Genomic DNA, 12,721 nt, shown 5'->3' on the forward strand with positions numbered 1-12,721 from the left:
TGATTTGAAATCTAGCCCTTTCAAAGCAAGACTGAAAAATACGACAGTCCGACCACTGACTCTCCACAAGCTGGAGTCCTAAATCCCCTTTCCCCGTGTGCCCTCCTTTGTTTGCCAGGTAAGAGGCTGAAAAAAACCTGTCCAATTTTCTGTAACAAAGAAGCTGCCTGCAGAGCACTGTTCACCAAAACAGTTGAGCAGATCTAATTGCTCACTGCTGGAGGGCACAGTCCTGCCCATTTCCCCATCCTCCTCCCAGCCTAGGCACCAGTTTGACTCATCAAGAACCTCAGTGAAGGCAGTGAATAGTTTTCCCAGGGTTAGCAAGCCGAGCTGGCTCACTGAGGACTTGGATGATCCCCAGAGGTCCCTTCCTACCAATATTACTCCACGAGCACTGCAGCAGGCACGCCAGGGAACCACAAGGAGCACAGGACTGAAAATAGGGCAGGAAAGAGGCTTGTTCCTATCACTGGCAGAGAGCTCTGCTCTCAGAGGAGCTCGGTTGCCTTGTTGAACTGTCCTATGCATAGCTGCTGCACTTACGCTGCTGACTGACACTGGGAGCTCACTTCCACGTGCCCCTGACCCAAAGGGCTGATGGCAAAAGCTGCTGAAGCAGATGGTGGTGAGCACAACAGCCCTCACAGCAGCACAGCTTGCAAGAAGCACATCCTGGCAGGAAGGGCGGCTTAGTTGGTGGAGCTGCCTCCTTCCGAGCAGCATTTTGCCAATATAATGGTTTTGCTAGGCTGTTAATGCAACTCCTTCAAAGGTGGCACAAGAAAAATCAAGCAAAGTGAGGTGGGCAGACAAACGAACAGAAGAGAACAATCTTCTCTTTTTAACCTTTGTTAGACCTTTGGCATGGTTTATAACACAGCCGGGTCGCTTTTCAGACAGAATTGCCGCGTTTCAGTTGATACATTTCCTTTTAACATGAAGGTCATGCAAGACCAGGAAGACCATCTTGCAACTTGGCATAGGCTACAGCCTCATGCAAACTTCACTTACCGTGCCATAATCTGAGGTGAAGAGCACATTTCCATCGGCACATGAGCCAACAGTGCATGGCTGCAGCTGGTCCTGCTCCCGCAGCCATACCCTGGCACCCTGCAAAAAACAGAAGACCTCCCATTAGAAAGAACTGGAGCCTGCAAGATCTGGACACGGGGTGCAAACACCCAAGGAAAGCTGGGGGAAGCTGCAGTATTCAGAGGCTACTTCCAAGCTACAGTTGCTTAAAATTTTTAAGCAAGTCCTACTTACATTTTCAGAGAAACTGGTTTTGATTTTTTTAACGTAACATGAGAGGAAGAAAAAGCAGGTTTAATCAGCTTCATGCTGAAACCAACGTAAGGAACCATCAATTTTTATAGAGTGAGTCATGGAAAGATACAAACACGCAGAATAGTGGGTTCGACTGTCTAAATATTTTCAAACTTAGAATAGCCAGGCATTAAAAGTCATGCTATAATAATAATAGAAAATGTAAATAAAGCATATTTACAATTTCATACACCCATGCACCATTGTAAGTCAAAATGCTTCCAGAAATCATCAGCAACAGCTAAGTAGACTTCACAGAGCTTTGTTTGCCTCTCTTGCAAGAGTTTCCTTTGGTAAATGACATGACTTGAGTGTTTTTCTGATGTATATATACACTGATGTATATATGATGGCCCTGATGTATATATAGTTTCACACACACTACAACATCTTAAATTGCTCAGTGTCTCTCAAGACAGACCTGACCACAAAGGCAGATTTCTGGTAACACATATGCAGGGATCTGCAGGGCAAGCAGATCTCATAGCTTGCCTACCAAAAAAGTGGGAAATCAATTTGCTGGATTGGCCTCTTCTGCTCTCCCTGACTGTGGGACCTGGTACAAGGGAAAGAGTGGGAGCATGAAGGCAAATCAGGGAGAGCATGACCTGCAATTATGCAGAATTAGGCATAACGTCACACCGCATTTCAGTTATTGCAAACTAATCTGTTCCATGTCTTCCCATCAAAATCACACAAACTCTGCTTAGATAAGTACTGAGAAAAAGCCAAAGTGCTGAACTGTTGAGCAATGTTAAGGCCATCCTGCTTTTCATTGATTCATAGACCTACTTTCTTCCTAATTTGTTTTCTGCCCCTAAGTTATTGATTGTAAAAGCCCTTCCTATCCTCTTAAACCCGTCAGCACCATTAGCGCTTTGCTTATAGGCTTATTATGTTTGAAGAGATGCAATAGTATTTCTATATTACATTATACAAAATGTGGAACACTAATTCTATTTTTAATGATTTATTTTCGTTTAGGTGGGTTTTTTTAAACTACTTTAGTCACTTTAAACACTTTAGTACCCTGGATTTTCCTTATTCTAGAAGATACGTCTATTGGCCAATGTCCAGTCCTCCCAATAAAGGAACTGGTTTTAATGACATTAAAAAAGGCCTACATAATTCTAGTTTTGCTGGTGTTTTCTGCTCTAGAGTTTCCACAGCAGGCAGATTAATTTCCCCTCACCAAGTGAATGAAAAGCACCAGTGCATCTGATCACTACCTAAACCCAAGGATGGTGTGTGAAGACCACTCTCATGGCCAGTGAGCAACAGCAATAGAAAGAAATGTTTTCTTATGTTACAGATTCAAGTTTCAAGATCCCAGAGAGCTGGTAAGCAATGCACTGAATACAGATTTTGGAGAACTATATAGACGTCTTCATGACATCCTCTTACATTTTCTGAAACTCCTGATGCTTGAGAGAAAGTGTCCTGAGGTATCTGGGCAAGACATTGCTGTTGAGAAATCATCCATTTCCCAAATCACATTCTGACTTCTGAATAAACATATGAACAGCAACATGCGTTAGTAGAAGATCTTTAAGCTATTTTCACCAAACGCTCCTACCATCACGGTATAGAGCAAAGAGTCAGCAAACAGCAAAGTTGTGTCTGGAGTTCCAACAGTGGGATGAAAGAAAACCTTTTCTAATACACTTATTGTAAACACTCATTCCCAACAGTGCATTTCAACGCCTTCAGACACCAGTAACCCAGGAGCACACAGATGAGAGCCTGCAGGCAAGTGTAGTTTAATCAGGAGCCAGGCCTGCACCCTGCCACACACACTGCACCCCAATGCCATGGCACACACGCGCGCACACACACCCCAACATCAGGAGTGTGCCAAGCTCACAGAACCCTACATGGTCTGTCCCTGCAGACCAGGGGGGTCCAGGTTACACACACTTTCCACTCCCTGAGCTCAGAAATTAGTTTGGAGATAGAGGCAGTTGATAATCTGACACACAAGAGACACTCCACGGGCATGAACACTGTTATTTAGGTACCATTTAGAGGGAAAAAGAGGGAAGATGGACAATGAGATTCCTCTGGTATCTTCAACACCTAGAAATTATCAGAAAGTCCAGACTGACCCAGACCCCCTTCCCAGCAGAAGTCTGTAACAAGTCTGCAAAAGTAGTAACAAATACTCCTAAAAGGAGACCTAGTTCTTTTGTACAATATTGCACCATTTCCTACAGACTTATGGCAGATCCTTCTGCGTGCTGCTAAGGAGTAGAAGGCAACACGAAACTCCCAGGCACTGTGGCATTTCAGCTGCCCAGAACTACTTAGTTCAGTTTACTTTGATGTTGTAGCTGTTTTTACAACAGCAATTGCCTCTGCCCAGTAGAATAACTGCACCCATTTATGTTGTTTCCAAAAAGAAGATCATGCTGAGACAGCCAGAATAGGAACCACAGAGCAAATAATTATTGTTAACTTCTGCCCAGCATAGCCCCCATTTCCTGAAAGGCCGAGTTTGTTTTAGTGCATCTCCTTCCATCAGCCCTTTTTTCTAAACATGAAATTCCCCAAGGAGCCTTGACTAAATACAGAAACAGATGGTGACACCAGAGAGACTGCCCTCACATCACTCCCCTCTCCCCCAATAGCACACATTTCATTGATCAGTTGAAAGGATTAAATTGAGCAGAAAACTTCCAAGAACTGCCAGGCAGCAAGGCTGAACTTCCATGGGAGAAGCAAGAGCAGCAAAACACGGCACAGCCCAGCACTGAGAGCAGCTACCTGCCAGCTCTGGGGGGGTCCCAGCTCCCACAGGCACAACAGATGATGTAAAAAACCTGCTCTCCTAGCACAGGAGTAAAAAAAAAGTCAATTTTCAAACTGGGATATAGAAGTGCTCACCTGCATCCAGAGACAAAACAGTTTAACAAAATGAAGCAACAAGCAAGCACTGATTTGAAAAGAACACCTTAAAAGACAGCTAAGGAACAGCAGAGCGATGATTTTGTGTAACTGCTTTCCATCAAATAAAGCTGGCTGAATACTGATGATACGGTTAACTAGCCCCTTATATAATGAGAATAGCTCATCCCCTCCCAATTCTTCTTTTAACTAGGAGTTTATTAGGGGGGTTGTTTTGTTTTTAAGTGGAGCGACAACAGCAGGTACTGAAAGAAAGAATAAAGTAGTAATGTACCAGAGTTCCTGGATCAAGGGTAGGTCACTCGGATGTTAAATGAACTCTCACAGACCAGCATCCTCATTCTTATGGCCTCAGTGACAATCTGTCCGTGAACTGGCCTTGCCACAAAGCGCATAGCAAAGCACAATCCTGAAAACTGATCCCATAACATGGGGTTATAATTTAGAAAATAAAGTTGCTTGCATACCGAGAGCAGGGTTTCATCAGTACTGCCTCACTCTCACACCATGATGTCTTTCACTGTGGACAGTAAACTCTAAGATGTCATTTTCCTCTGTTCACATAACACCTGGCACTTTGGGGTCCTAGACTTGGAAATAAATAACATTTCCTGGTATCCACGATAGCAAGAAATCAATTGAAGCCACAGATTTCTTTGGCCTTCTGTGCCTTTTTTAGAGTGACTGATACCAGGAGTTATCTCTTGCACTCACACGCCTGTATCTGCATCTCAGCAGATGCAGTATGCTGTGTCGGCAGGGAAAGGATAAAGGAGATCTTGTATACTGTACCCCTGGGAAAGGGCATAGAGGCAGACAAGCAGCGCACAACTGTGACTGCAGAAGCAAAGCACCCAGGCATTAAAGCAGAGTGTGTAGCTACCCGCAGGTGCACCCTCCTCATCAGCTATCCAGCTACTGAAGGCAAAGAGAGTGCCAGAGGACGAGACGCAAAACTTTGTACCTGCAGATGCCTTTGCCTCTCCAGAGCCTCCCAGCCCAGCAGGAGACACATTCAGGGACTGACATGAGCAAACCACTGCTCTGCAACTGTACCACACTTCAGAAACAAGTCATCATATCCTGTTCTCCTCTTATTTGTGTAGTCTGGACTACCCTTGAATCTTCATGTTCCCCTAGGATGTCCTCTCTCTTCTGGAAACTGCTTCTTCCCAGGCACAAGCGAGAATGAGCTGCCCCATCTGTACAGGATCTGAGGAGACAGTTAGCAGTGCTGCCTCTCTCCGACAGCATTCACGTGCCCCATTCCTCCTTGTGCACGAACCTGCATAACTCCCCAGGAGTAACATGCTCGGCAGGGGCTACCACCAGGATGGGTGCATCAATTTTCCAGGAGTTATTCAGAGAGGAAAAGTGCTTTTGGTTGGAAGACACCTTCCAGTGTATGAAACATGCACACAATTGTCCACTATTTCCATTATGGGACGTTTTTGTAATGTTTTCTTTGTGAATGAACACGGCTTTCTTAGCCTCCAGATCTACCTGCAAACACAATACTATGAGAGGCTCTTGCAGTGCCTTGGTTTGGGTAACTATCCCCAATCACTGCTGCAGCCATTCTGCAAGGGGCAGGGATGTCTCAAAAATGTACACCCCTGCACTGTAAATCCAAGCCAAAAATCTCTGTGGGTGTTGTCCTGGTTTCGGCTGGGGTAGAGTTAATTTTCTTCCTAGTAGCTGGTACAGTGCTGGGTTTTGGATGTGGTGTGAGAATACTGTTGATAACATGCTGATGTTTCAGTTGTTGCTAAGTAGCACTTAGGATAAGTTAAGGATTTTTCAGTTTCCCATGCTCTGCCAGCAAGCAGGTGTACAAGAAGCTGGGAGGGAGCATGGCCAGGACAGCTGACCTGAACTAGCCAAAGGGATATTCCATACCACAGAACATCATGCCCAGTATATAAACTGGGGGAGTTGGCTGGGAGGGCGGATCACTGCTCAGGCATCAGTCAGCGGGTGGTGAGCAACTGCATTGTGCATCACTTGTCTTGTCTTGGGTTTTATTTCTTTTTTTTTGTTATATTCCTTTTCATTACAATTACTATTATTATAGTAGTAGTAGTTAGTATTATATTTTATTTTACTTTAGTTATTAAACTGCTCTTACCCCAACCCACGAGTTTTACTTTTTTTCCCCGATCCTCCTCCCCATCCCACTGGGAGCAGGGAGGGGTGAGCAGCTGCGTGGTGCTTAGTTGCTGGTTGGGGTCAAACCACGACAGGGTGCTGTAACTTTTTCAGCTATAAGTATTGTGTATATACATACCTTTGTCACTCTGGCACACTGAGGCTGTTCAGTGGGTATTAGGCATCCAAGCCTTGTGTTTTTCCTGGCGATGGATTCACATGCTCCTAGGCTTGGAAGCAGCATTGTGCTAAGCCAGCTCTCTTCCCAGCCTCAATGGGCTTTGTGGTTGTAAACCACGCAGCAGAGATTGGGCTAGAAAGGCCCTTGCAATCCAGACAAAGCCAGGATCAGGTTTCAATAAATGCACTTTCCAACAGATTGATCTAGATGATCATGAATTAGTGATAGGACAGATATAAAGAGACTTAGCTAATGGATACAAGATTGGTGGGGAGGGGGGGTTCCTGACACCCTAGACCCATATGGGAAGGAATGCAACCTTGCTGTTTTTCTGATGTCAGGCTGAAATGAAGTCATACAGCCAGTCCCTGGGTTACATCTGATCAGCAAAACCTGGACCAGCTGCTGGAAGGGAGGGGGCAGCCCAGGAGGCCACAGGTAAGAGAGAGACAGAAGCAACAACAGCTGAGCTGGCAGCAGCCAACATGGAGCAGCTGGAAGAGGGACAATACCTGCAACAGCAGCAGCAGGGATAACAGAAACAAAAAGTCTACTTCTTGTAAGGCACAAGGATGGCACACTGCAGAGCAAAAAGGGACTGGATTGCACCTGGGCAGGTCCCATGGTTCCCACACAGTAGCCGACTGAGCCTAGGCAGCCTCTGCAAGCCAGCACAGCTCACGGAGCTCAGCACAAAGCTGCAGCCGTGGGTCCTGCTGCTCCAGAGCTGCAGCCCAGGCTGAGCCCATGACTCAGACTAGTTCTGCCAACTAGCAGCCCTATTCCTTACTAATTAAGGAGCAAAGCCCTCAGTCTGCCAGCAGCTCTGCAGAATAGCAGTATCAGGAAAGGTTTGTGCATTTTAAATCATCTAATCTAAGAGCAGTTTGTCACTTCTGGTCACTGATGTATGTGCACTGCTTCCCACCCCTCTTTTGCCTCCCCCTCCCATCTGTTCTGTTCCTCTCTCCTCCCCCAGTTTGGCTGCTGCACAGCTTCTGTTCTCCCCACTCTCCTGCACATCTCCCAACTTCAGATATCCCCCAGGAAATGCCTGGTCCTTGAAGGTAATTCTTGCTCTTCTCAAAGGAGCAACTACCCACTACAGCAACCGCACCAGCTCTTCACTGTGAGAGTGGAGGGAGCAAACCCCCAACTGTTTTCCCATACTTCAAGGCTGCCCCTTGACATGAGCGCAAGGTGCACAGAGAGGAGGTAGATGTGCATCCTTCCAGACTTCACTGCAAGCTCTCTGCAGGCTCAGTTTAAGATGAGCTGCCCCCTGCAATTCCACCATGGGCAGTGGAGTCACTGCCCTCCTCAAGTGAAGCAACAATCCTACAGAGTTTGCAATCACCTGGGAACTTCTCACCAGGCTCAAAAATGCATACTAAAGTTCAGTTCATAAAAGCCAGCACCACTTCCATGCCTCCTCTATGAGCTCTTCCCCACCTAAAACTTGAATTAAAACAAGTCATTCCCTAGGGCACATTACTCACATGGATATCTACAGATGTGTATTCCCTGGCTCTGAACATCTCTGACACATCACAGCAACGCTGGCTTTCCCACATCTTCTCTGCAGCCCTGAAAGGAAGGAGGCAACGCGGCATATGCAAAAGCCCAGCCTGGCCCTAGCAGAACTTTCACTACCCACCTGGTGGCTCCAAACTGAGCAAGTGAAGAGCTATCCTATCCTACCCTATCCTACCTATCCTATCCTATCCTATCCTATCCTATCCATCCCATCCCATCCCAGCCCTGCCCAGCCCTGCCCTGCCCTGCCCTGCCCTGCCCTGCCCTGCCCTCAACTTGGACATTGCTTTGGGTCTCCTTGCCCTCTTGCCACCAAATATATAGTGAGGCAGCTTCCTTGCAGCTCCCTCCCTCGCTCCAATTTGGCCAATGGCTTCAAGGCTGAAGCTGGGCTGATGGACAGCTGAGTGGCATTCAAGGTCCACAGAGGAGAGCTCAGGGCCTCAGAAAGCCACGAGCATACAGCAGTCTATCACAGAGATGCCAGCTCCAGCATCCTGCCTCCGAGCAGCCACTATGCAATGTGTTTTGTAAAAATCTCAGACGAGAGCCCTGAAACAGTATTTCTTCTGCAACGTTTATTATGCATAATTTGGGATTCTGTCCAATACCTTTTTGCATCTTGCCACATCCTTGACTTCAATAATTCCCTGCCATGTGGAGTTCTACCATCTACTCACACTTATATGGAAACGTACACTTTTTAATCAATCAGTCTCATCACTGTGAAGTAGAAAATCCCTTTTTCTCACAGTCAGAGGTGGAGGAACAGAGGAATCCAATCCACCTTCTCTGTCTCATCCATTATTTTCTGCTCTTTTGCCACGTCTCCCCCTATTTGTCATTTCACTAATAAAGTATTCTCAGGGCTTTTAAACTCTTCACATGAGCCATTTCCCTGGTGTTTGATCGTCCTCAGTGTCCTTCCGTCAAACACCACACAGTAAGGAAGTGGGATGCACTGTCAGCCAGTCTGAAATAAGAGTGAAAGTGAGGGAAAAGGGGGAAACAGCCCACGCAAGTAAGAAGTTGGGGAACAATAAAGGCAGTAGAGTCCACGTTTCACTACTTTCTCTTCCAAAATTGTTGGGGACAAAGACATGTGCCAATAGCAGCATCCAACTACTAGATGGGGATGGCAGCATTGTGAATAACAACGGAGACATGCAGTTGTTTTTAATAAACATCCCTGGAAAGCACCCTTCTTGCATCACACTGAGATGCTGAAGTGCTTTCCCATATATTAGTAAATGGAAAGGACGCAAAACATTTTAAAAATCAACAGGTCTAAGAGTTCTCAGAGATCTGTCCAATAAAATTTCTCGCCAGCTGATACTAATTTTTGATAAGCCTGGAAATGCTGAGGAAATTCCAAGAGACTGGAAGGGTCAGATGGTAAATGAGGGCGGTAGCAGGATTATCCCAAGTAACCATGGGTTGCTTAGTCTGACAAGCCCCGGGAAAATACAGAGTTTTTGCCTTCAGCTTTTCCAACTTAAAGATACTCTATCTTTAATCATTGTCCAGCGCCAGTTGACATGTGGAAAGAAGTCTAGTCAAAAAGACTTCTTCATTCTTTGCATCCAAGCATAAGAGATAAATATGACAGTAATAGATTCTCATGGCATTGATCATATAGAACACAGTATTCTGATAAAAGTCAGCCCTTGAGGAGCAAACAGCAGCAAAGTGATCTCAAAACCGTTGTTATGAATGGGGAAAATCATGACTAATTGAGGGAGTTTCTAACAAAACTCTGCAGAGACAGGGTCAGCACTATTTTGTATTCTCATCGAGGACCTAAAATCAGAAGTAGAGCTGACAGTACTAGCAGATGCCAACATCTGGTAGATCAGTAAGTACCCACAAGGATGAGACCATCAGAGCAGTGTGGATTCCACAGCCCGCTTGTTTGAACAAGATGGGATTAAAATACAACCAAACTGAAAGGTCAGCTTCAGGGGAGGAGGAATGCAAGGAGCACTTCAAACGGAGGAATGTCTTCTGGAAAGTCACAGACCCAAAGAGGATTGCAAATTGCTGAACAGAAACTCCCAGGACATTTGGTTGCAACAAAAGCTGATGCACGTCTGGGATGTATTAACAGGAGTAAGGAAGTTCGCTGCTTACTTATGCTTTGAGGTGTGAGAAAGAAGCCTTCCAGAGAAAATCGAAAAAACTCAGTCATTTTTGCTATTCAGAAAGATCCCTTGTAATGCAAAAGTACTTGTGAAAATGTTAATGTCATTATGTAGATTTGCCAGAGCTAGGGCTGCCCTATCTAGCCCAGACACTGATAGCAGGGGGATCACAGCAGCATGTGGCCCAGCACGAGCTGCAAACCTCACTTCCATCCCTGCATACTCAACTAACTACACCCTGCTGAGAGGACGCCGCTGCCAGCAGTACTGAGGCCACTGCTCTGCTACCTGCTGTCTCACCTTTGTCAGCAACCCAGAGGAAACCCGGTGCCGGAGAGTAATTTCTTGCAGACAGAGAAGGTATTTGTGACAAAGCAACTCTCATGAAGCAGAAGAAAAGTAGAACCCAAAAATGGATGGAGCTGCCAGACACTTTAGAAATGAAGCAGGATTTATTTTAAAACAAGGTTGTGTAACCACTTGAAGAAACTGCAAAAAGCGGGGGATCCTCCAGAAATAAGAAGCTTTTCCAGAAAGTGTGATTCAGCCAAATCTTAATCATTGGCTGAAGACGCAGGTAGCAGGAATAAACAGGACTAATACACAGCCCTGGTCCTAACCCAAATTTCCCCCTTCTCATCAAATACGTGGATCACTGTATCTATGAGAGGCCATGCCACTGGTTCAGTTATCACAATAATTATTGCGTTTATGACGACAGGACCCAAAAGTCCCCTGGATGCTGTGCCAAGCGGTGCATGGCAGACAGGCCCTCCGTAGGTGTCTTTCCTGGGACTCAGCTCTACAGCACTGCTGAACTGTGTGTAAGCTCAGATGGAAACGCAGAAACAGAACTGCAGAGCTTAGGGTAACTGGAGGATAACCAGGAAACCCAGAGTCACAGAAGTTTCAGTCTTAATGATGACATTTAAATAGCTCGCACATTTTCCTTAAAGCAAAATGGGAAATAAGAAATTGCGAAACATTTGCGATTATTATGTTAAAAAAAGTGAGGCAAGAAGTGAAACCAGAGCAGTACGAGGTGGATGTGGAGGCAGCGATGGGGCAGCTGCAGGCTGGCTCAGGGAGACCCAGCTTCCCTTCACGTGGGGGCTCCCATCCAGCACCTGCGCCAGCCCACCCCTGCGCCGCTGATAGGATCTGACAAGGGCACAGCTCACGCAGCCTGGCTCCAGATGAATGCCCTAAGGAGGGAGCTAACAGGACTCTCTCTCTTCCGCCAGCACTTCTTCACGTCACCTTTGGCACATGAGCTTTCTTCCCCGCAACTGCTGCTCCAGAACAGGGCAGCCGGGCCCTTTCGCCCTACATCTGCCTCTTTATCACTCTGAATGGTTCTGGGGAGATGCAGCTGGGATGGAGGATTCCGCATGTAGGAACATGGCTGTAGACCAGCCCCATGCATACCTTCAAGGACAGTGGTACTTCTCTTTAGCTGAACTACACAGACTACTTAAACAGAGAGGGCTTGCTCTGGCTCATATTGACTCAGTGAGCGTTACATACGCAGCATGGATGTAATAGTCAGCATTTCTCTTTCTCCTCCCAATCTCTCCAGATCGTCTTTTCTAAGAGGTCACAATATTCTCGGTAAACTAAGAGGAGGTTGTCAGGGAAAGTCAGCGAAGCATGTGGTCCTCAGGGGAGGTGAGAGGCTTGGGGGGAATACTCCTTCATGGAGCAGCCCCACTGCTGAAGATGACGATGCTCTATCTACCATTTCTTTCCAAGACAGCATTTTCCTAAGCTAGGGGTTGTTAACACACAAGCACTCGGCTCACTGTTATCTGGAAAGATAGCACATCACTCATGGCCAGCATCATTAAAGTCAGCTGAACCATCTCCCTCATCTCAGACAGGAGTCTCTGGAAGGGTTCTTCAGGACATCCGGCCATGCTGCTCTCTCACAGGAACTCTACCTTCTCCCAGCTGCAGGGAGCGTGGGGAGGGCAAGCCAAGCCGTTGAGAAATCCAATCCAGGATGCCATGTACGAGCCCTCCCCACCCAGCACAAGCTGGACTCCCTGGGGACATTTATCTCTGAATGATGCAGCCAGGCAGCTTCAACCGAGAGCTCAAAGCTGGTGAGAATCGTGTGTGCAACCAACAATCAGACCAGTCCTGTACCTGCTGCAGGAGGCAGGCTCCACACTGCAAAGATGCATTCGCAGACAAGTCCCTTCAGCTCTTCTCCTTACCCACGTACTCTGTCTGCGAATGCTTACACACATGAGTTTACACCAGGACTAAGGAGCCATCAGACACCTGGAGGACAGCATGTACAGCTGAGCATCCTGTGGCCAGCAAAGGGTCACACTCTGCAAACTAGCTGATGGCTTTGTGGAGTAGTCAGACGCTTCCCAGTTGCATCAAGCTGTCAGCACACCCGCGCAGCAGCCAGGGCAAAGCTGCCAGAGCAAAAGAGACTTGGAAGAGCTGCTTGCTCCCCGCCTCAGTTTGG

At 46.6% G+C, this 12,721-nt stretch overlaps 1 protein-coding gene across 1 annotated transcript in view; it reads right to left on the reverse strand.

Annotated features, from left to right (window-relative positions):
- The window catches only part of LOC127018389 (unconventional myosin-X-like), an 88,835-nt gene extending 82,210 nt beyond the window's left edge, over nucleotides 1–6,625 (reverse strand). Inside the window, exons 1-2 of the mRNA XM_050899979.1 lie at nucleotides 6,521–6,625; nucleotides 1,015–1,113 (exon numbers count right to left, since the gene is read on the reverse strand). Of these exons, the coding sequence (XP_050755936.1) occupies nucleotides 1,015–1,113; nucleotides 6,521–6,625 (204 nt within the window). The remainder of the gene's footprint in view (nucleotides 1–1,014; nucleotides 1,114–6,520) is intronic.
- Between the last annotated feature and the right edge of the window lie 6,096 nt (nucleotides 6,626–12,721).

Source organism: Gymnogyps californianus, chromosome 7 (assembly GCF_018139145.2).
Source record: "Gymnogyps californianus isolate 813 chromosome 7, ASM1813914v2, whole genome shotgun sequence".
Classification (NCBI taxonomy): Eukaryota; Metazoa; Chordata; class Aves; order Accipitriformes; family Cathartidae; genus Gymnogyps; species Gymnogyps californianus.